The following is a 25,660-nucleotide window of genomic DNA, read 5'->3' as shown; positions in this document are numbered from 1 at the left end:
CCGCGTTTTATGCAGGTGTTTAAGTATTTTGTCCGAATCATTATAAAATATTTCATTATGGTTATAGAGGAACAGGCCTACCAAGCGTGTCAACGGAATAACATCTGCATAAAATTTTATTTTATGCAAATAATACATGAGCGAATGGAGTTTGGCTTATCTAATGTTATCAGGTTGTTATTTCTTTAAAGATGTTTCTGTTAACAGATAAAAAAGTTTCCAAGTTAGCATATGAAATATAATATAAAAAAAATATTAAATCATTTATAATTTCCTTAAATTAATATAAATAAATTTCGCTTGACTGAAGGGTGGTGAAATGAATTTGAAGTGTGCGGTTCGGTTGGCACTCCTGGAACACCAAGTTTTGAGGAGACTGGTGTTGGTGCACGATAACTTATAAATCTTACATACGCCAATTTTCTTATTAAAATCAAAATAAACGTAAGATTGACAGCATATTTGTATAAATAAGAGGGAGAATTCCGATGTACCAGAGAAAGAAATTGGAACTATGTTTAATGCAGTCACATAGGCCTAGAATCATTGAAACAGATAACGGAGTAATCGGCGCTTTTGGGATTTGAATAGCACTCATGAACTGGAACTGGCTTCAACTTGTGAGGACTGGACTGAGACAAGGAAAAATGCTTGCTGATTTGTTGATTGTTGTTGTTGGAGATTAAGCTGGCCTTACGCCAGCTCAAACTCTTGCTCACAGAGCAGCTCATAGCATTTATTGCTTGTTGTTGTTTAAGATTAAGCTGGCCTTGTGTCAGCACGGGCTCTTGCTCATAGAGTAGCTCGTAGCATTTATTGGTCAGAAACGGAATATATAAGGAGGCTGTGCGGACGGAATTGTAGTGTCCGTCACGCGTACATACGAAAAAAGGGAGCGGACACCCGCTGTGATTGTGCTTTCGCGCACCTACAAATATATATATAATTAAGCGTACAGGATGTGTAAATTTAGGATACATATATTGGCGGAATTGATATATAAATGGATCACGGTTCGATGTGATAATTATTCATAACAAAAGGCTACGTGCTGTCAAACGCTCGAATTGGCTAACATGGTAGACAGTGTTTCATATCGATTCTAATTACGAAAGCACCCAGATCGAGGGTGATTTGTAAGGTCAGAATCGATATGAACTTATGCGTCTCTGTTGGCTGATTGGATAGCGTCACTGACTGTCCTGATTTCGTCCCCGTCCACTTGGACGGTGGTTCGATCCCATGGGGGGATGAAATTATTATCAACTAAAAAATTCCCCTTCGGTACATATATGAAAATATATCATTTGGGAGGTAAAGTGAATTTAGATATTAAAGGACATTTGTAGCTTGAATTGAATATAAATGGATCACGGTTTCGATGTGATAATTATTCATAACAAAAGGCTACGTGCTGTCAAACGCTCGAATTGGCTAACATGGTAGACGGGGTTCCATATCGATTCTAATTACGAAAGCACCCAGATCGAGGGTGATTTGTAAGGTCAGAATCGAATATGAACTTATCGTCTCTGTTGCTGATTGGATAGCGTCACTGACATGTCCTGATTTCGTCCCGTCCACTTGGACGGTGGTTCGATCCCAAGGGGGGACGAAATTATTATCAACTAAAAAATTCCCCTTCGGTACATATATGAAAATATATCATTTGGGAGGTAAAGTGAATTTAGATATTAAAGGACATTTGTAGCTTGAATTGATATATAAATGGATCACGGTTCGATGTGATAATTATTCTATATATATATATATATATATATATATATATATATATATATATATATATATATATATATATATATATATATATTATATATATATATTATATATATATATATATATATATATATATATACTGACCACTATATGTATAGTAACAACGTTGGTGATTGTGCTCTTTCAAAGTTCAGCACGGCAAACATGAGATTGGCCAACAATGTTAAGGAATGTTTCATTTGACTACATAACATTGCAGTTTGGAAACGCTACGATCACTACCCATGCTGATTTGATTGCTTTTCCAATATAATGAATTTTTATTTCAAATTTAGCTATAGTGGGAAAACAATTGTAATTTTTTAATATTTTTTCAAGAGGTTTTAATTGTCTATTTACTTTTGATAATGAAACAAAAGTCGTTCGACACTTGAGACTGAAAGAGAGAGAGAGAGAGAGAGAGAGAGAGAGAGAGAGAGAGAGAGAGAGGAAAGTAAAAGCTTCATCAGATCTGATTCCCAAATCGTGTCTCCTGTGCCAGGTAAGCGAGTGTACGCAGCTGTACTAAAATGATATTGTTAAACTACTATAAAGTTTTGTACATACTTACCTGGCAGATATATACTTAGCTATAGTCTCCGACGTTCCCGACAGAATTTCAAATCTCGCGGCACACGCGACAGGTAGGTCAGGTGGTCTACCTTACCCGCCGCTGGGTGGCGGATGTACGAACCATTCCCGTTTGCTTGTCAGATTTTTCTCTTCCACCTGTCTCCTGAGGGGAGGCTGGGTGGGCAATTAATCGTATATATCTGCCAGGTAAGTATGTACAAAACTTTATTGTAGTTTAACAATATCATTTTTGTACATGAACTTCCCTGACAGATATATACTTAGCTGATTGGCACCCTTGGTGGAGGGTAAGAGACAGCTAAATAATACAGGTAAGACGGGAAACAACTAATGTTGTAGGATATAAAAACCTTGGTTCTCACCTTTTCAGGATGAAGACTTCATAGATACTGTCTCTGAGTCTGCATTGCCTGGAGAGCTACAGCTAGGACGTGACCTGATGCTGAAAGACTCTCGGATCTACCACTGGGATATGTGATCCCCTATTGTGGTAGAATCCAAGTCGGATTCTGTTAGAGGGACCTTGTCCGCTTACCTAACAGATCCTTACCACTACCTCTGCAAGGAGCCAAAACCCACCAGACCACCTAACCAAAATACAAAGGGTTAATATTACGACAAAAAGAGGTGCCTCCTGCAACCTCTTTCAGACAACCAAAAAACACCAATATAAAATATAGGGTAACATATAAAAAATTTACACAGGATAAGTTTCAGCTCCCTGCCCCAGCACCGAATCCGCCGATACGAAAGGACCCAAGGCGAAGCATTTATCATATGTGATTGTTACATCACGTAGGTAGTGGTTTGCAAAAACCGATTGGCATCTTCAAAAAGTCGCCTCCATCAAGTTCCGCACAGACATATTTTTTCTGAATGCAAGCGAAGTTGCAATGGCTCTCACCTCGTGAGCTTTCACTTTCAGTAGTCTAAAATGTTCCTCCTTACAGGCAACATGTGCCTCTGTAATAAGGCTTCTCAGAAAAAAGGAAAGAGCATTCTTCGACATGGGCCGAGTGGGGTCCTTTGCGGAGCACCAAAGCACATCTTGATTAGCCTTAAGTTGTTCCTTCCTCTTAAGGAAATACTTCATAATTCTCATAGGGCAAAGAGTTCTTTCAGGCTCTTCCCCTACTAGAAAAGATAAACTACGAACTTCAAAGCTCCTGGGCCAAGGGCGTGATGGGTTTTCATTCTTTGCAAGGAAACTTGGAAGAAACGAACACACCATAGAATCTTCCTTAAACCCTACATTGCCTTCAATAGCTTGGAGCTCACTCACTCTCTTAGCTGTGGCTAGGGCCAAAAGGAAGATAGCCTTCTTCGTCAGATCCTTGAAAGAGGCTAAGCCAGGAGGTTCGAATCTAGACGATCCAAGGAATTGTAGAACTACGTCTAGATTCCAGTTCGGTACTACATGAGGACGCTTAATGGTTTCAAATGATCTAATAAGATCATGCAGGTCCTTATCATCGGATATATTTAAGCCTCTATGCCGAAATACCGTTGCCAACATACTGCGGTATCCCTTAATAGTTGACACAACAAGATGACATTCTTCTTTGAGGAAAATAAGGAAATCCGCAATTTGGGTCACAGAGGTACTGGAAGAGGAAATGTTCTTCCTCTTGCACCAACGTCTGAAGACATCCCACTTTGACTGGTATACACGCAAGGTGGAAGGTCTCCTCGCTCTTGCGATTGCTTTAGCAGCTGTTGCTGAAAAGCCTTTCGCTCTGACCAAACTTTGGACAGTCTGAAGCCAGTCAGACTGAGAGCGAGGAGATTTTTGTGGTACCTGTCGAAGTAGGGTTGTCTGAGTAGATCGCTTCTTAGCGGGAGCGATCTTGGAAGGTCCACCAACCATTCCAGTACCTCTGTGAACCATTCTTGGGCCGGCCAAAAGGGAGCGATTAAGGTCATTCTCGTTGAATCGGACTCTACGAACTTCTTGATGGTTAGCCCCAGGATCTTGAAGGGGGGAAACGCGTAGACGTCGAGTCCGCTCCAGTCTAGAAGAAGAGCATCTATGCTAATGCCTCTGGATCCGATATCGGAGAGCAGTAAGGATCCAGCCTCTTGTTCTTTGACGTGGCAAAGAGGTCTATGTGTGGCCTGCCCCATAACTTCCACAGGCTCTGGCATACATCCAGATGAAGGGTCCACTCTGTGGGAAGGACCTGATCTTTCCTGCTGAGGAGATCTGCTCTTACATTCCTTTCTCCCTGCACGAACCTGGTGAGAAGCTTGATTCCTCTTTCTTCTGCCCACAGAAGAAGGTCTCTTGCTGTCTCGTACAGGGAGAAGGAATGCGTCCCCCCCTGTTTCCTGATATATGCCAGAGCTGTAGTGTTGTCCGCGTTGACTTGCACTACCGATTTTCTGACTTTGGGCTCGAAAGCCTTCAGAGCCAACCACACAGCCATCAACTCCTTTCTGTTGATGTGCCAGGCTACCTGGTCCCCCACCCAGGTACCTGACACTTCGCTGGTTCCCAGAGTTGCCCCCCACCCCGTGTCCGACGCGTCGGAGAACAACACCAGGTTGGGGGTCTGGGATTGAAGAGACAGTCCCTTCGCAAAGAGGTTGGGATCTGTCCACCAACATAGATGTTTCTTGACGTCCTGGGATAACGACAGGGAGAACGTCAAATCCTGAGAACGACGACTCCAATTCCGATGAAGAAAGAATTGGAGCGGTCTCAGGTGCAACCTTCCTAGGGAAACGAATTGCTCAAGCGAGGAGAGCGTCCCCAGCAGACTCATCCACTCCCTCACTGTGCATACTTCTTTCCCTAAGAAGGTTGTTACTTTCTCGAATCCTAGGGCTATCCTTTCCTGAGAGGGAAAAGCCCGAAAACTCAGAGAGTTCATCTGTATCCCGAGATACACACACTCTTGCTCGGGAATTAGTGACGACTTCTTGAAATTGACGAGAAGTCCCAACGCCTTCGTCAATTCTAGAGTTAATTGTAAGTCCTTCAAGCAACGATCTTCTGAATTGGCCCTTATTAGCCAATCGTCGAGGTACATGGATATCCTCACCCCTTTCAAATGAAGCCATTGAGCCACATTCCTCAAAATCCCCGTGAAACACTTGAGGGCCGTCGAGAGGCCGAAACACAGAGCCCTGAACTGAAAAATTTTCCCCCCCATCATGAATCTGAGAAACATCCTCGAGGAAGGATGGATCGGTACGTGGAAGTAAGCGTCCTGTAAATCCAAGGAAACCATACCGAAGTTTTAACTACTGAATCTAGGTCAGACATCGTTAAAGAAAATCCAAATCAAAACCAAACCGGTCCACAATCAGCGTATGCCAAGCCAAACAAAGCAAATGCGTCACCAAAAGAAGTCCAAATTAACTCCAGGCAAGCGAGAATCGAAAAACTATCGAGAGGAACCGACAACAGTTGTTATCGTTCCTGCGACAGAGAAAAATCTGACAAGCAAACGGGAGTGGTTCGTACATCCGCCACCCAGCGGCGGGTAAGGTAGACCACCTGACCTACCTGTCGCGTGTGCCGCGAGATTTGAAATTCTGTCGGGAACGTCGGAGACTATAGCTAAGTATATATCTGTCAGGGAAGTTCATGTACAAAAATAATAAGACATATTCTTCATTTTCTCTTCTTATATCACACACATCTTAAATCTGAAAGCATCAGCATATTCAGGGTGAATTTATTGTATGAAAACAGAAGTTTTGTATCATCTTGATCGCATGAATAATGCAAAATCCGATAATAAATAAAAACAAGTATAAAGAATTAAATGCTCCTCTCTTCATTTAGTTGCTTTCGTCGCTCTCGCTCTTTCTTCTCTCTTCTTCTTCTCTCTCTCTCTTCTCTCCTCTCTCTCTCTCTCTCTCTCTCTCTCTCTCTCTCTCTCTCTCTCTCATGTGTTGAACGATTTATACTTCATTATCAAAATTAAATACACAATTAAAACTTCATAATGAAAAAATTAAGAAATTACAATTATTTTTCAACTGTGGCTGAATTTAACATAATTTTTTTTTTATATAAGTAAAACAATTAAATAAGCATGGGTAGTCGTCGTAACGTTTTCATTCTACTCCGATGAATGGCAATAGTGACCTTTTCAAATTCAAGTTTTTACAGTGCTAATCTCTCAGAGCGAAAGCACTAACATTGCTATAATGCATAACAAACTATTGGTTAGATATATCAGTGTTGCCAGATCTACAGAAATTTCTGTATTTCTACTGGATTTTTAGCAAATCTACAGAAAAACAGAACTTTTTTTCATTTTCATCATAAATCTACAGGATTTTGTTGTGCATGACTCAGAAATTGTCGTGAAAGAGCAGCAGTCTTGAAATATTAATTACTGTCCATCTTAAAATAAAGTTTAAACCAAATATGAATGATACACTTAAATGCAGTTCCATTGCATCACTCGAAGATAAAATGTGCTATACCGACTCATTTTACATTGAAGCTGCCAGTCAAATATTGAAGAGATTTTCTTTTAATAACCCAGTCTTTCGAAAATTAGAAGCATTAAACCCTGCGGTTGTGAAAAGTAAGGAAATAAATTCTCTTGCACCTCTTATGGCAGCTTTCCCATCCTCGTCTTTTGTCACTGACAATAGGTGAACTAATTTTTTTCTAATAACTTGCAAAGTATACCTATATCATTAAGAACTACAGCCAGAATTGTTCATAAGCACTGAATATTTATTTTCATTGTCATTCTGTGTAGGCCTAAACTGTTTTGCACTGTAGCATTATCAATTCCTGAAATTATGGTGAAGTGTGTCTGGTAAAAGGACTAACTTTTATATTATTTATGTAAATTTATGTATAGGCATTACCTAGAATGTGTTGCAGCATTTCACATAATTTTCCAAACTTAAGTTAAAGAGTTTCTGCATATGAAAAAGGATCAAATTTATGCAGTTATGTATCAGTAATTTCAAATGTTTGTATTAGATAGCAAATAAAGTAAGTATGAGTAGTCTACAGAAATTTCATCAAATCTACAGAAAAAAATGAACAAAATCTACAGAAATTTTGCCTAGGGCATCTGGCAACACTGATATATATAATATATATATATATATATATATATATATATATATATATATATATATATATATATATATATATATATATATAACACTCCCCTTTTGACAAAACTATATATGTATATATATATATATATATATATATATATATATATATATATATATATATATATATATATATATATATATATATATATATAACAACCCCCTTTTGACAAAACTACACAAATAATAATGAATTAACAATTCTTACCTGTGGCAGCAGGCGCCCTCTATCTGCAAGCATGTCACTAGGCTATTAAGCTCACATAAATACAAAAATATATCATTTATTACCCAAAGCAGATGAACATAAAATAGAACAAAATGATTAATAAGTCATAGTGATAAAAACCCAAGTCTGCCCCACAAAGAAATCTATTAAGTTGTCATTCCACTCTCTTGGCTTAGTCTAAGTACTTACTCCCAGACTCAAAATGTCATTTGTTACATTGTATTTGTCAAGTTAGAGAATCCCATCTCTAGTATCATGGTATAGAGCTGTCATGGTATTCGCTGTATAACAAGGAATTATAAGATAAAGGAAAGGAAAACGCATCTTCGAGAAGTTCTGCAGCAAGGAGGCATTTGCGCACGTGTTGGAGGCGCCTGTTCTCATGATGGTTCTAGAATCGGCAGGAGTTTTGTGAAACGCAACACGTGCCATCATGTCATCAGAAAATGCAGTGAAATATGATGCAATACTTCGTCGAGATTCTTCTAAAATGTTCTGGTCATCTTGGGAGTCTGTGACGTTTATGCTCCGTCCCGTGTAGGCCCCACCCCCCAGGTCACCGTATAAATACGACTGACGAAGTAGGAGAGAGAAGAGTCACAGATCGGATCATCAGTTAGAGATCAGAGATCATCAGAGAGAGATAAGAGAGGAAGGAACAGACGAAGGATAAGAGGGGAAGTCTGCGCACGAGAGCTTGGTTGAATTAGAGTCAAGTCGTCCAGTTAGTGAGAACGACCGGGGTTTTTGATGTTGAGCAAGCCTTGAGAGAAGAAACTTTCTACAAGAGGTTTCGAGGAGTTCCTGCCCTTCGAGTATCAAGAATAGACGTTGCTTTCTGCAGTATGGAGTCAAGAAGACGACTAATTAATTAATATACTCAGTCTCCTAGTCAATTATTAAAAATTCCTCACTAAACAAAATATAATCTTTACCCACTGAATCCTCACAAGTAATCCCATATCTGACAAACACACTATCAAAAGAGAACCCATAATGTCTAACAGCAAAAACCCCTTTTATTGTTGATATATCTAACCTCCATGAAATATAATGCCGAACACCCCTTTATCTAACTCACATACCCCAACAAATTATATCTCCTATCTAAAATAGAAATGCTATTTAAAGCTTAACACCAATTACGACATCTCTCGTAGGAAATGAAAAAAAAAAAGATAATAACAACAATAATAAGTGAACTTTCCAACATCACACAGCGCATATAAGAGAAGAAAAAACATCTAATTCAATATTTTTCCCAAAATGCAATATGTACCGTTACGGAATTTGCTACCGCAACAATCCCATCAACCGGAAAACAACCCCCTTACATGATACATCTCTGTGGAATGCCATAGTCAACATCTATAAGAATAGTGCAAATCTGCAAGTAATCAACTCCAAAGGAAAAAATCAGCAACCGGATTCATCACAGCATTATCAGCAAAAATCCACCTGTGAACACCTCAGGTGCTTCGAACTGCACTACAGATTTGTCTAGTCAGACTTGCAACACCAGAAACCCTTATTCTCCAAAAAATTTTATACTAACACCATATAATCACATTCCACAAACTTATCATCAGGATATCACCAAGGTGTCCCCCCCCCAAAAAAAAAAAAAAAAAAATTGTCCTTAAATTATAACTCCCCACGACATTACCCCAATTATATAAAACCCCAATGCCACCTATTCGGCTCGTAAAACCACAGAAATTCAGCCCAAAATATCATACACACAGGAATTATCACATGTTTATCATCACGTTTCTCAGCGAAAACAAAAATTTGCCGTATTTCCAAACAACTTCCCACATAAAATATTAACCCCGAAATCTTACGCCAAAATGCCGCAGATTTGCGCATAATAAGAAAGATAACAGTAGGAAATGAAAGGGAAAAAAAATGTTAAAACATTTCACCACCAAATTGGAAAAACCAGGCAGCAAGAAAAAGAAAAAATGCAATTGCGCGACAATATATTAATCACCACAACCAATGCTTTTCAATTTCGAGATATGTGTTAACCTCGATCGACCTGTTTTTTCCTCTAAGACTACAAATCTGTTCCCAATTTTCTCCTCAATGACATTAAAAGGACCTTCAAACTTCGGGCCTAATTTGTAGTTCAGTTCATTTCTCACGTTAAGTTTTAAAAATACCTTGTCTCCGACATTGATCTTGGGATCAGATGTTTTACTAATACTAGTTTATTGATAGCAATGGTTCTTAAAGGATTACCCCAGTGTTTCAAGACATTTTCTACGGTAATAACCCAGAAGGAGACTACAGATAGCTTCAGTGAATTCAAGAAAGCCCTTAGATCTTTTGAAGAGACTGAAAGAAGCCAGTAAGTAGGCCTAGGCCTATCCACAGGCGAAGATAGTGTTATGAAAATTTCCAGTAACCATAGCAGCAGTTATCCCTTTGATAGTGGTAATATATTCACTGGTACTTGTTTTTCTTGTGGAAAGGTAGGTCACAGGAAGCCTGATTGCCCTAATAGACATAAGCAGAATTGATATGATTATCATAAATCTCGCTCTCATAATTCGGAAAATTGTAGAAGTAGGGCTAGGCCTAAACCAAGTGCTGCAAGGTGTGTAAATGATAAGCCTATCAATGATGATGATAGTATTTCTCATTCATTTGCTTTTACTGTGCATGATAATTTTTCTATGAGTAAGCCTAAGCCTAATGACCCTCCTGGGCCTAGTACCCCTGCTAAGCCTAGCCTTAATGGGAAGTCATGTGATATTAGTGCACAATGTTTATTGGTAGATACTGGGAAATTCTCATATTATATGTGATAGAAATAAGTTTAAGAGTTTTGAAAAAGATTTTGATTCATCAAATCATTTTATTGAACTAGCTGATGGCACTAAAACTAATGCTATAGTGATGGGCAAGGTTTTACATGATCATAATGGTAATTCTCATAATGTAATATTAGGGAATGTTTTACGTGTTCCTTCTTACAAGCAAGACATTTTCTGTTCAAACAGCCACAGAAAATGGAGCATCTGTTCTTTTTACCCCTAACTATGCTAAACTTAAAGCAAACAGATGGTACTATTTTTTGATGTAGAAAAGAAAGGTAAATTATATTATATTAATAATGTAGATTCTACCAAGAGTAATTCTCAAACTGTACAGGAGTGGCATAGAGTGATGGGTCATTGTAATGGAAGGGGTTTACTTAAATTACCTGAAATTGTTGATGGTATGAAAATTAGTACCTAATAAAGGTAATTTTGAATGTGATATTTGTGCTAAGGGTAAAACGTGCCAATTCAGGAACAGAGAGCCAGACAGACGAGCTACTAAGCAGCTCGAATTGGTCCATTGTGATTTATCTGGCCCAATAGACCCTGTTGCAATGGGAGGTTTAAATATGTGATTTCTTTTGTGGATGATTATTCTGGATTAATTGTTGATATTTATTGAAATGTAAGAGTGATTCTGTAAAAGCTACTCAAAAATTTCTAGCTGATATTTCTCCATATGGTTCAGTAAAAATATTGAGGACAGATAATGGTACTGAATTTACTAATAAAGATTTTAGGTCACAAATTATATTAAACATGAATTTTCTGCTCATTCGCCACACCAAAACGGCACTGTAGAGAGGTCATGGCGTTCAATTTTCGACATGGCTAGATGTTTATTATTAGAAGCAAAATTGCCGAAGAATTTGTGGACCTATGCAGTAAAGACATCTGCATATATTTGTAATAGATGTTATAATTCAAGAACTGGTAGGACACCATATGAGATGATGACTAAACTTAGCCCTAGCTTAAATAATATGCATGTATTTGGTAGTACTGTTTGCTATAGGTAAGTTCAAAATCAAAAGAAGTGGATGCTTGCAGTGAGCAAGGGATATTTGTAGGTTATGGCACAGAAAATTTGTAGGTTATGACACAGAAAGCCCAGCTTACCTTGTACATTACCCAGAAATTGATGATGTTAAGAAAATCAGATGTGTAAAATTTACTGAAAATTTTCCAGAGGAAAGAAATGTGTCTGGATATATTTTTGATGATGAGTTTCCATTGTATACACTAAGTCCTAAAGTTTCAGATCCTTTAGAAGTTGAACATGTAGCAACAGATGATGAAAAGAAACATAACCAGAAAATATCCTAAAAAGGAGAGACATAAGCTAGAGTATCTTTATGATTATGACACTGACACAGATTTATCTAGCATAGTAAAATGTTCTGTAGATTATTGTTATAGGGTTACTGATATACCTAGAACATATGATGAAGCAGTTTCATCTCCCGATGCAACTCATTGGAAGGAGGCCATGAGGGAGGAGGTGAAATCACTTGAGGAGAATGACACATATGAACTTGTTCCTCTACCTGGTGATCGCTCTCCGGTGGGGGTTAGGTGGGTTTGTACTGTTAAACTAGGACCTAATAATGATGAAAAATACAAAGCAAAAGGCTATTCACAAATTCAGGAAATAGATTATCAGGAGACTTTTTCTTCAACATGTTATCAAGAACTCTCTTCAGATAATTACACTGGTTCATTCTAATACAGTCTTCCTCAAATATAAATTCCATACCTAAAAACCCATTTAATTTTCCCAAGTCTTTCATCTTAAATCTATTACATAAAGGAATTTTCACACCATCTAGGACTTTCTTACAATCAGTAGCAATCAATATGTCATCACCCCAAATGATATATAATTATTACTCTCGCATAATTTTCACATTTAGTGTAAACACAAGGATCTGCAAAAGATTGTTCAAAGCTGTTAGATAAGAGGAAATTATGTAAAAGATTGTCCAAGTTGCGGCCACTGTCCTTGAGGCTGTACAATGACCAATGACTTTTTCAGTTTACAATAGAGTTTTTCACCATTCTTACCATTTTTAATAAAGCCTTCTGGCTGAGTTAAATAAATTTCACAATCAATATCTGCATTCAAATATGCAGTCTTTACATCCATTTGGTGTACCATAAAACCATACTGTATAGCAAGCTGCATTAACATGTATAGGAAAAAGTCTCCTGATAATCTATTTCCTGAATTTGTGAATAGCCTTTTGCTTTGTATTTTTCATCATTATTAGGTCCTAGTTTAACAGTACAAACCCACCTAACCCCCACCGGAGAGCGATCACCAGGTAGAGGAACAAGTTCATATGTGTCATTCTCCTCAAGTGATTTCACCTCCTCCCTCATGGCCTCCTTCCAATGAGTTGCATCGGGAGATGAAACTGCTTCATCATATGTTCTAGGTATATCAGTAACCCTATAACAATAATCTACAGAACATATTACTATGCTAGATAAATCTGTGTCAGTGTCATAATCATAAAGATACTCTAGCTTATGTCTCTCCTTTTTAGGATATTTTCTGGTTATGTTTCTTTTCATCATCTGTTGCTACATGTTCAACTTCTAAAGGATCTGAAACTTTAGGACTTAGTGTATACAATGGAAACTCATCATAAAAAATATATTCACACATTTCTTTCCTCTGGAAAATTTTCAGTAAATTTTACACATCTGATTTTCTTAACATCATCAATTTCTGGGTAATATACAAGGTAAGCTGGGCTTTCTGTGTCATAACCTACAAATATCCCCTGCTCAATGCGAGCGTCCACTTCTTTTGATTTTGAACATACCCATAGCAAACAGTACTACCAAATACATGCATATTATTTAAGCTAGGCCTAAGTTTAGTCATCATCTCATATGGTGTCCTACCAGTTCTTGAATTATAACATCTATTACAAATATATGCAGATGTCTTTACTGCATAGGTCCACAAATTCTTCGGTAATTTTGCTTCTGTTTTGTCGTCATTATTTTGGGTCTGCTTTAGTTATATGACCCATATGACAATTCGTCACTTTTACCTGTGGGTAGAGGGAAAGATGGTGTTTTAGTATTGGAGGTAATATTCCATTTCTCGTCGCCGAGGTTCCGGGATGAAGGGCGATAATAAAGCAATATCTTCTTGCTTGAGTTTATTGGCTTAAACTACATTGAAGAAGGCGGGTAGTTGAATATACAAAATACAATAAGCGTATATAATAGAATCATAACAAACATATGAGCATGGAAGCTCTATACACAATAAGGAATCATATCCTTCATACATGAGGTAGAATTTATAAGATCGAAGCCTCTGTGTCGGACTCGATACTAACACAATAATAATTGGTTATACTTATAACATTTACGCATTATGCAACAGAGTGCAATAGCTCTGAACTGAACGTGTCTGCGGAGCTAAGATTTCCCGCGCTCGTTACATAACGTCTTGCATACATAACAGCTTCTAGTAATAAACATTTAGCCATGTCGAAAATTGAACGCCATGACCTCTCTACAGTGCCATTTTGGTGCGGCAAATGAGCAGAAAATTCATGTTTAATATAATTTGTGACCTAAAATCTTTATTAGTAAATTCAGTACCATTATCTGTCCTCAATATTTTTACTGAACCATATGGAGAAATATCAGCTAGAAATTTTTGAGTAGCTTTTACAGAATCACTCTTACATTTCAATAAATGTACAACAAATAATCCAGAATAATCATCCACAAAAGAAATCACATATTTAAAACTTCCCCTTGCAACAGGGTCTATTGGACCAGATAAATCACAACGGACCAATTCGAGCTGCTTAGTAGCTCGTCTGTCTGGCTCTCTGTTCCTGAATTGGTACATTTTACCCTTAGCACAAATATCACAATCAAAATTACCTTTATTACTAATTTTCATACCATCAACAATTTCAGGTAATTTAAGTAAACCCCTTCCATTACAATGACCCATCACTCTATGCCACTCCTGTACAGTTTGAGAATTACTCTTGGTAGAATCTACATTATTAATATAATATAATTTACCTTTCTTTTCTACATCAAAAAATAGTACCATCTGCTGCTTTAAGTTTAGCATAGTTAGGGGTAAAAAGAACAGATGCTCCATTTTCTGTGGCTGTTTGAACAGAAAATGTCTTGCTTGTAAGAAGGAACACATAAAACATTCCCTAATATTACATTATGAGAATTACCATTATGATCATGTAAAACCTTGCCCATCACTATAGCATTAGTTTTAGTGCCATCAGCTAGTTCAATAAAATGATTTGATGAATCAAAATCTTTTTCAAAACTCTTAAACTTATTTCTATCACATATAATATGAGAATTTCCCCAGTATCTACCAATAAACATAAACATTGTGCACTAATATCACATGACTTCCCATTAAGGCTAGGCTTAGCAGGGGTACTAGGCCCAGGAGGGTCATTAGGCTTAGGCTTACTCATAGTAAAATTATCATGCACAGTAAAAGCAAATGAATGAGAAATACTATCATCATCATTGATAGGCTTATCATTTACACACTTTGCAGCACTTGGTTTAGGGCTAGCCTTACTTCTACAATTTTCCGAATTATGAGAGCGAGATTTATGATAATCATATCAATTCTGCTTATGTCTATTAGGGCAATCAGACTTCCTGTGACCTACCTTTCCACAAGAAAAACAAGTACCAGTGAATATATTACCACTATCGAAGGGATTTCTGCTGCTAGGGTTACTGGAAATTTTCATAACACTATCTTCACCTGTGGATAGGCCTAGGCCTACTTGCTGGCTTCTTTCAGTCTCTTCAAAAGATCTAAGGGCTTTCTTGACTTCACTAGAAAATGTCTTGAAACACTGGGGTAATCCTTTAAGAACCATTGCTATCAATAAACTAGTATTAGTAAAACATCTTGTTACTGTCATTAGCATATCCAGTTATATCTGAGTTTTGAAACAATACTAAAATACATTCTACCAAAGTGGACGAGTTACTTCCCGCTCTACTGGGTAGAAGTAAACAATCACAACAACTGCTGCGTCAGATTCAAGCACATGAAACGTGACTTGCTTGTCATGGATTTCTTCATTGTTGTATGTCTAATGGATTAAGTCCCCAAAATGGTGGTAAGATAACGTTAATTTGCTTATGATATGTATTTTTGTACCTTTTGATATTATGTTTTAATTTGTACCTTTGATATACCTAGCCAATGGCATCCTACCAGTTTTGTAGGGTATGTGGCAATAGCTTCGAAGGCATTAGCCTAAAAGTGTTTTTCTTTTGTTTTCAGTTATACTCAATTAACGGCTCATGGTTTATATAATAAAGTACCTACAAAAGGACCATGGAATGTTATTGATACCCAATTTGAGAATCAACACTGAACGGGGCTAAAATCAACATATAACTACAGAGCCACGTACTGTCCGCAATAGGGACAAGATAACACAATTAGGATGAAGATTGAGGAACCCAAGAATAGGAGCCTAACCTTACCTACGTAGAAGGCAACGTGGAAAATCTACGACTCAAGAAAATGGAGCTTAATGAACAAGAGAAACATGAAGATCAACATTTAGGCCAAGATGAAGAGCAAGACTTGCATTCATTGAAACCTAGGCCTAGGCCTATGTCACCTAGGGTAGATTACCACGGCAGGCCAACCAGGCCACCTACAATCAATGTTTGCCACCCTCCGAAAAAGTACATTATAACGCGTCCTGACACCCGAGATGGGCATCAGTCGCGACTTGTTGTTGGTGAGAAACGGAGCTAAAGACCTCTACTCTCCTTTCGAAGTAAGTATTTTCTCCAAAGTTAGAAATTAAGGCCAAATTTTAAGATTTAAACAGAGGGTACTGAAAATGGCGCCCACGGCAGTGGAAATCTCACCAAAACGCTTTAGAAATTTTTACTTACAACTAAAAATGTTTCGAAGATTGACGCCATCTCGATGTTTACGGAGTCGCTTGTGTCAACAAACTTTCCATTTCCTGTGATAAATCCGCACACCACTTGTACCCACAGACGCTGGAGCACTTTTATCACAACAAGCAAACACGATTTCTTTCTCAACAACAACAAGCCAGGAGTAAACAGCTGTTTTGGTAGAAGATGACGAGAAGCGTGCTCTTAGCTAATTTTTAAATAAGTAGTAAAACATCAATATTTTACATATTTATGATGATTAATTTGAAAATATTCGTTATTGAAAAAGTAACTCAACTCTGACTCAAATTTAAGTAATTATTTTTCTGAATTAGAACGTTCTTTTAAGTTCTGTATTATGACTTCACGACATCTTGACTTTCGTACCTATTGTAAATAATTGCTATACTCAACTGTCATTGCAGAACAGTTTACCAGTTATTCATGCAGATTGTTATCAGCTATACATGTAATTGTTATAATCGTAATGCTCATATATATCTTTATTATTTACTTTTTGGATATATGAAGATGTTTTACTGCTGGATTATCGCCGTAGTGTGACGCAATCGTTTTCGGTCCATGGGCCTCTGTCTGTTTTCGCACCATAAGAAATTATGGGGCCCGAATTTGCAATGACCAGAAAGTCGTAAAAGAGGAAAGTTAGCATTGAGGGGCATATATTTTGACTGAGAAAAATACAAATTTATTCAATAGCTAGCTTGTAAAAAATACTTGGTTATAAAACTTGATTGACAACTAAGCAGCATGTCTACTATGGTTTCAGAGACAGTGCAAGCACGTTTTTGGGCAATACCTATTTCTGTAACGAACACTCATAACAGAACGAGATTTTGCTATAGTGCATTACACCCAGTGCCGTAATTTATAAGGGTATCGTGAATCACTAATCGTAAAGAATAACGACACTTGTCCTTGTACCAAGAGACAAAAACTCCATTATGCAGAAATGGATACGAACACGTGTATAAAGCTCCACCTACCCTCTCCCCACCCCCACCCCCCCCTCCACGCCATCCCTTTTCTTCGCCTTCGTTCCTCCGCCTTCCTTTCTCTCTCTCTCTCTCTCTGTTGCCATTCGGTATGTATTCACCCTCCAAACTGGGTATAAGACTACACACAAAACGTTGAAATTGGTGAAATTAGGCTATGTATTAGAAGTATATATACATAAATATTAAAGCAATTTTATCATTATTGCATTACTATGACAACTAGAATTCATGGAAACAGTTTATATAATGGAACGGCGTATGTGTGAAGCCTCCACTTAATGTGGCAACGATGATTTTGCCATTCTTAGCATGCAAACATTAAAGCATGCAAACATTAAAGGTTACATTTATTTCTGGCATACGATTATTAAAGAAAAAAATTCAAAATACTAATAAAGACTGGAAATCAATGAAAAGTGCTAGCAAAACAAAAAAGCAAAAAAAAAAAACTTAGTCGTTCCTCTGCACTTTTCCGTATTCGTTCCTCTATGGTTTTCGGCAGCCAGATGTACGAAAACGTTAGAAACATTTGATTTTATCTACTTTAGAAATATCTGTAAATTTTTCTGGGTAATTTGGTTGCAAAAAGGGATAATATACATGAATTAAATCAAAATTTTTAAATAACAAAGTAAATTTAAACTAAATAACGAGTAAAGTAAACAGTTTAGGGAATAAAAACTTTTGCAGTTTCGTCGTCTGTCGTCGTCTGCTGTTCGTAATTGTGTTTATGGCGCGTGCTTAGAAACCAGGAACAGCAACGGGTTTAAAGTGCAATGTGGAGTGAACTGAGACCAAAATGTGTATAATAACAATCAAATAAGCACTGTGGAGTTTCAGTTGTGATGGCAGTAAGGAGAAAAACCGCCGATTACAAGGTAAGAATGAATTCAGTTCCAACCATAACCCCGGGAATAACAAGTTTCATACTTTCACTAATATAGGCAACAAAATGTTGTTTTATTGTGCTGATTACAACTGCAATCTTGAGTAAGATCAATAAACGTTACATACATACGCTAACATTGTTCAAATGAGTGCTGGGAAGGCTGGGGAAAGATGGTGGCCGTCACTGATGAGAACCGTCCATGCAAAACGTAGCCGCCATATTGGATTTCAAAACTGCCTTGAAAACATATTTTACGAAGAGCTCACATGCTTATTTTAGTTCGTATGGGGCTTTCATATATCACAATATGTTGACGAAACTTCAGTCTTTTAAATGGTATGCTTAGAGTTGCAATTGTATTCATGTTTCACCAATTAAATATCGAGTGAATAAGACCCGTCTACCGTGATGAGGGTTGGCCTGTCGTGATATTCTACCCTAGTATGGGTAAACGAGTGAGATTTCAATCAGAAAAAGGTAAGATGTATAATTTTGATCTTCTGGTTGTTGAATTCAAAAAACAAAAGAGATTGTTGGGCAAGATAAATAAGGAAGCAGATTTTGGCGACTTTCTAAAATGATTGTAATGTAGGCCTACTACAGGATGTTCGCAAAATAGGCGGTTCAAATAGAATTAAAGAATATTGACATAACTCTCTCTAAAGTGAAAGAATCAGAAATACCAGAGGTTGACATTGTACAGAGTTTAGAGTATAATTACCAGGGAATATACTTTGAAATTCACACTAGGTTAACAAAATTAAAAGAAATAATGAAACATGACCAAGATGATAAAATGTCAAATGTGTCTCTAAAGTCAAAGTCTTCATCTAGTAGGTCACATCATACAAGTGTAAGTAAATCTTCACGTGTTTCTAGTACTAAGAGAATAGAACTAAGCACAAAACTGGCTAGGTTAGGCACAGAAAGAAAATACCATGACATAATGGAGAAGGCTAGAGCAGATTTAAAGAAATTAGAAATTGACAAAGAAATTGAAGCCACTAATGCTGAGATATGTGCAGTTAATAAAATTTTAGAGGAAGAAAATGAAACTGATCCACAGTCATGCTTGAGTTTTCCGTTAGGTGAAAATAACCAACCCACTGAAGGTCTCTTGCACAGATATCTTGAGGATAGTAGAGCTGTAAATTATTCAGTATCAGGTTCTAGTGTACAAAAGTCCCTTTCCTTTGCTGGAGGTTTAGATAGTATAGACAAAGATTTAGACAAAAGGAAGGCAGAAATAAAGGGAATGACTGATCTAAATCCAAATGCTCAGGTGTTTAAATTTCAAACAGATTTCATACAACCAGGGAAAGCAAGGCTAGACCATAATTATAATTACCAGCCCATAGGACACTCACAGCCAAGTAAACTTAGGCTAGGCCAAGAAACAAACCGGAACTCAGATTTCAAAATACCAAATGAGCCTAGGCTAGGTTGTAGTACTATAGATGAGGCATCCCATGAGGTAATAGGTGAACCTAGGCTAATAGTAGATCCCAAAAATGCCTTCACTTGCAATACACAACCTGATGTTAATAGACCAAGGCTACACACTCATGAACCCCTGGCAGATTTTCATGAACAACCTAACATTATCAATAATGATAACGTACAGTCCAGTCAAGTTTATCAATGGGATATTTTAAAAGGTTTTGCTGATCTTCAAAATCAGAACTTAGAGAAACTAGCCGACTTGTTTGCTGCAAGGCAGCGTAAAGACAATTTACCCGTTAAAGAACCAGAGGTATTTTCTGGAGATTTGCTGAAGTACCCTCAATGGAAAGCATCATTTATTACATTAATTGAATATAAAACAGATGATGCTGCTGAAAGATTGTACTACTTAGGTAAATATACGGATGGTCAGGCTAAAGCTGCCATTGATAATCTTATTTCTTTTGGCACCCAAGAGGCTTATGACAAGGCTTGGAAGATACTTCATGATAGGTTTGGAAATAAATTTATTGTTGCTGATGCCTTTAGAAGCAAGCTTGAAGGTTGGCCTAAGATTACAATTAATGATGGTCCAGGTTTGAGGAAATTTTCTGATTTCTTAGAACACTGTAAAACAGCCATGGAATCATAAAGTACTTAGCAATTTTCTTAACGATCCTAAGGAAAACAGACTTATGTTACAGAAGTTGCCTGCTCAAATTGCAGAGAGATGGAATTGTATAGTAACTAAAAGAATCACAATTGATGAAGAGGAATATCCATCTTTTGAAGAGTTAACAAGGTTCATAAGTGATGAAGCCAATAAGGCATGTAATCCAACATCATTCTTACCCCCAAGTGCCACTTAATAGGGAGGAATACCTGTATTCACACCTAAAGAAAAACTACCACAAAGTAAGGTTGCAAAGCGTACATCATTTGCTACTAATTTAATGAAGTTAATAATGTTACAAATGCTGCATCTGATGAAAATAAATCTAAAAAAGGTAAAAATGAAAAAACAAGCCGAGAGTAAAATAAATGTAGGATTTACATGCTATTACTGTAGACAAAACCATGATATGGAAAAATGCCCAGAGTTCTTAAAACTTGATCTTGTTCAAAGAAACCAATATTTGAAATAAAAAAATGTGTAGAGGTTGTTTCAAGGTTGGTCATTATTCAAGGTATTGTAAAAGACCAAGGAAATGTATTAAATGCATGAGGTGGCACCCAACAATTCTCCATGATGAAACTTTGAATAAAAAACCAAGTTCTGGTGATACCCAACAAGAACAGGCTGTAGCTGTAGCTAATAGAATTAATGTTAACAGATATTTTTCAGCTGATGTTCACTCAATGATTGTACCTGTTTGGTTAAGCCATAGAGATACAAATAATAAGGTCATGGTATATGCAGTATTGGATGATCAGTCAGATGCTTGTTTTATCAAAGAAAGTGTCCTAAGGTATATGAATGTCAATGGCCAAAATTCTGTCATCAAGATAGCGACTATGCTGGGTGAAGAGGCTATAAAAAGTACTAAAGTATTTGGTTTATCAGTGAAGGGCATAAATGAAAATAGTACTGTAAATTTACCATGTGTCTACTCTAGAAAAACTATTCCTGCAAGAGCACAAATCCCTAAAAAATGTTCAGCTTTAAGATGGCCTCATCTTAAGAAAATTGCTGGAAGGCTAGTAGAGTATAATCCTGACATTGAGATCAGTCTATTAATAGGTATAAACTGTATAAAAGCTGTCAAACCTTTAGAAATCATTCCTGGGTCTGGAAATGAGCCCTATGGTCAGAGAACAGCTCTTGGATGGGGAGTTATTGGTAATGTAAATGTCAATGAGAATAATTTAGAAAGTGATGTTGTTGTTAATAGAACTGTAGTTGAAGAAATTGAAATAAATTCCAAGATATCAAATAACATTTTTACAGTAACCACCAAACGTAAAAGAGTGTTTTGATCCTCAATCATGTCAGAGAGATGTTTGAATCTGATTTCATAAGTAATGTTAGTGATGATGAGGTAGCTTTGTCAGTAGAAGAAAGACAGTTTATTGAAATTGTTAGTAATGGTATTAAGATTATTGATGGTAAACAGTTTAAAATTCCATTGCCACTCAAAGGAGGTGATATTCAGTTCCCAGATAATAAGTTAGTAGTCCAGAAAAGACTATCCAACTTAAAACAAAAGCTTCAGAAGAATGTAAGCATGAAAAAGGATTACATAAATTTCATGAAGAATATGATTGATAAGGGTTATGCCGAAAGGGTTCCTTTGAATGAAACATGTCTAAATAATGGAAAGGTTTGGTTTGTGCCACATCATGGGGTTTACCATCCCAGAAAGCCTGACAAACTCAGAGTAGTATTTGATTGCTCTTTTATGTATAAAAATGTAAGTTTGAATGATTGTTTACTTCAGGGACCAGACATGTCAAATAGTCTAGCTGGTATTTTGTGTAGATTTAGAAATCATTCTGTTGCATTTACTTGTGATGTAGAAGCAATGTATCACCAAGTTTTAGTAAATGAAGAACACAGGCATCTTTTACGATTTCTGTGGTTTGATAACCATGACTTAGATGGTGACATTGTTCAATATAGGATGACTGTTCATCTATTTGGTGCTAGAAGCTCTCCATCTGTTGCAAACTATGCTTTGAAAGCTGCTGCTGATAGATTTAAGGATAAAACTACTGAAAAGGCAGCAGAGTTCATTAAAGAAGACTTTTATGTAGATGATGGCTTAAAGTCTGTAGCTACAGTGGAGGAAGCCATAAACTTAGCCAAAGACAGTCAGATGATATGTAAAAGGGGTGGTTTCCATTTGCACAAATTTGTTGCCAATAATGCTGAAGTTTTAAAGGCTATGTGTCCTGATGAAGTTACTCAATCAGTTAAGAATCTTGATTTAACGAAAGATAAATTGCCAGTGGAACGAACATTAGGTATGGAGTGGTGTACTGAAACAGATACATTTAATTTTAATGTCAAATCCATTCAAAGGCCTAGTACTAGAAGGAATGTTTTATCCATAGTTAGCTCTATTTTTGATCCTCTAGGCATGATATCACCATTCATTCTTACAGGTAAGAAAATTTTGCAAACCCTATGTAAACAAGACCTTGGCTGGGATGATCCTATTCCTGAAACTATTATTACTGAATGAGAAAACTGGTTAAGTCAATTACCCAAATTGAAAGATATTAAAGTTGAGAGATGTTATAAACCAGCCAACATGAATGTCATAGACTATGAATTACATCATTTTTCTGATGCCAGTGAGAAGGGTTTTGGTCAATGCTCATACTTAAGAATGACAGATGCAAATGGACAAGTACATACTAGGTTAGTTATGGCTAAATCAAGAGTGTCTCCCTTGAAACCTAGGTTAGAACTCACTGCTGCATTAGCATCAGTGAAGGTGAGTTATTTCTTAAAAAAGGAGTTGAAGGTCAATATTAGTAAAGAAGTATTTTGGGTAGATAGTACAATTGTTCTTGGATACATAGCTAATCAATGTAAACAGTTTAAGGTTTTTGTCGCAAACAGAGTTGCGCAAATCAGAAGTCATACCTTACCTGAACAATGGAGATATGTTTCCTCAAGTGATAATCCTGCTGATTTATGTTCAAGAGGCATGTCTGTTCATGATCTGACTAGTAACTATATGTGGTGGCATGGACCTGAATTCTTAAAACATGATAATGCTGATAATGAAACTTTATGTTCATTTGAAGTTGCAGATGAAGATCCAGAATTAAAGAAAGTGTCACTGGCAATTAACACTGATGATAATAATTATGCTACCAGACTTAATTACTTCTCAGATTGGACACGTGCAAGAAGGTCATTAGCTTTATGTAATAGATTTATTGATAAATTGAAACAGAAATCATTATATACTGAGTATGCTCATGTGTCTGTAGAAGAGCTAATCAAGGCAGAAATTACCATTATAAAATTAGTCCAAAGAGAAGCTTTTCAATATGAATATCAGTTGTTAAGTATAAGCAATAACAAATTTGATAAATGTTTAAGGAAATCTAGCAATTTGTACAAGCTTGATCCATTTATTGGTAGTGATGGCTTAATAAGAGTGGGTGGTAGATTACACAGAAGTAATTTTGATGTTCATGTAAAATATCCTGTGATTTTGCCAAAGAATAGTCATATTACTGAATTGATAATCTGTCACTATCATAATAAAGTACACCATCAAGGTAGAAATTTAACTTTAAATGGAATTAGATCTAGTGGTTACTGGATTATAAGTGGATCATCCTTAGTAGCGAAACATATATCAAAATGTGTAACTTGTAGAAAAATTAGACATGATTCTCTTACACAGAAGATGGCCGATTTACCAAAGGATAGGGTAGAAATGTCTTCTTCTTTCACTTACAGTGCAGTTGATTATTTTGGTCCATTTATAATTAAGGAAGGTAGAAAAGAGCTCAAAAGGTATGGTGTATTATTTACATGTATGTCAACTAGGGCAATACACATTGAAACTGCCCATTCTCTCAGTACAGACTCTTTCTTAAATGCTTATAGGAGATTTGTTTGTAGAAGAGGCCATTGCGCACAACTGCGTTCAGATCAAGGTAGTAACTTTATTGGTGCAAGAGAGGAGTTTGCAAAGTGCCTCTGAGAAATGAATGTTGAAAATATTAAAAATGAATTATTAAAGGACCAATGTGATTTTATAACATTTAAAATGAACCCACCTCATGCAAGTCATATGGGTGGTGTTTGGGAGAGACAAATAAGATCTGTTAGAAATATTTTGAATGTATTGCTATCTAACAATAGTAAAATTTTAGACGATGAATCTTTGAGAACATTCATGACTGAAGCAGAAAATATTGTAAACGGGCGACCATTATCCACAGATAACTTGAATGATCCTTTAAATGTGGAACCTTTGACACCTAATCATTTTCTGACATTGAAGTCTAAGGTAGTCTTGCCTCCTCCAGGTAATTTTGTAAAAGAGGACATGTTTTCAAAGAAAAAATGGAGGCGTGTACAATATCTTCTTAATCAGTTATGGAAAAGGTGGCAAAGAGAATACTTACAATCGTTACAAATACGTCAAAAGTGGTTAAAGCCTCAAAGGAATGTAGAAATTGATGATATAGTTTTAATCAAACACTATAATCTACCTCGCAACAAGTGGATGTTAGGCCGAGTATTAGAAACAAACCCAGATGAAGCTGGCCATGTTAGAAAAATTAAATTGTTAGTAGCAGATGCTTTTCTTGATGAAAATGGTAAACGCCACAAGACAGCTACAATTCTAGAAAGGCCTATTCATTCAGTTGTAATGTTATTAGAAAGTACAACAGGGAAGTCCCCATCAGGGAGCACTTAAGTCAATATGTACTGTATATTTTTATTTTGTATGGAATGCATTAACCTGTATATTGTGATTTTATAGTTTGTAAAGAATCTCATATTCATTCCCCAATAGTATAGTTATTGTTTAAATTGTTATCACAATTTAGGGGAGCCATTGTTACTGTCATTAGCATATCCAGTCATATCTGAGTTTTGAAACAATACTAAAATACATTCTACCAAGGTGGACGAGTTACTCCCCGCTCTACTGGGTAGAAGTAAACAATCACAACAACTGCTGCGTCAGATTCAAGCACATGAAACGTGACGCTTGTCATGGATTTCTTCATTGTTGTATGTCTAATGGATTAAGTCCCCAAAATTGTGGTAAGATAACGTTAATTTGCTTATGATATGTATTTTTGTACCTTTTGATATTGTTTTAATTTGTACCTTTGATATAGCCAA

At 36.7% G+C, this 25,660-nt stretch overlaps 2 protein-coding genes across 2 annotated transcripts in view; both read left to right on the top strand.

Moving 5' to 3' along the window:
• LOC135203215 (uncharacterized) overlaps positions 1 to 23,020 on the top strand; it is a 94,694-nt gene extending 71,674 nt beyond the window's left edge. Inside the window, exon 2 of the mRNA XM_064232971.1 lies at positions 21,873 to 23,020. Coding sequence (XP_064089041.1) covers positions 21,873 to 23,018 — 1,146 coding nt within the window. The 3' untranslated portion in view covers positions 23,019 to 23,020. The remainder of the gene's footprint in view (positions 1 to 21,872) is intronic.
• Positions 23,021 to 23,087: 67 nt separating this feature from the next.
• LOC135202871 (uncharacterized) lies at positions 23,088 to 24,503 on the top strand. The gene has a single exon (XM_064232327.1). It carries the CDS (start codon positions 23,088 to 23,090, stop codon positions 24,501 to 24,503), a length of 1,416 nt encoding a protein of 471 aa, XP_064088397.1.
• The last annotated feature ends 1,157 nt before the right edge of the window (positions 24,504 to 25,660 follow it).

The sequence above is a fragment of the Macrobrachium nipponense genome, chromosome 33, assembly GCF_015104395.2.
Source record: "Macrobrachium nipponense isolate FS-2020 chromosome 33, ASM1510439v2, whole genome shotgun sequence".
Taxonomy (NCBI): domain Eukaryota; kingdom Metazoa; phylum Arthropoda; class Malacostraca; order Decapoda; family Palaemonidae; genus Macrobrachium; species Macrobrachium nipponense.
The sequence above is the reverse complement of the archived record's forward strand: the minus strand, read 5'-3'. Positions and strand labels throughout refer to the sequence as shown.

Bases quoted from the DNA above. Each gene is read 5' to 3' on its own strand.
- LOC135202871 (XM_064232327.1), top strand. From the start codon at position 23,088: ATGAATGTCATAGACTATGAATTACATCATTTTTCTGATGCCAGTGAG.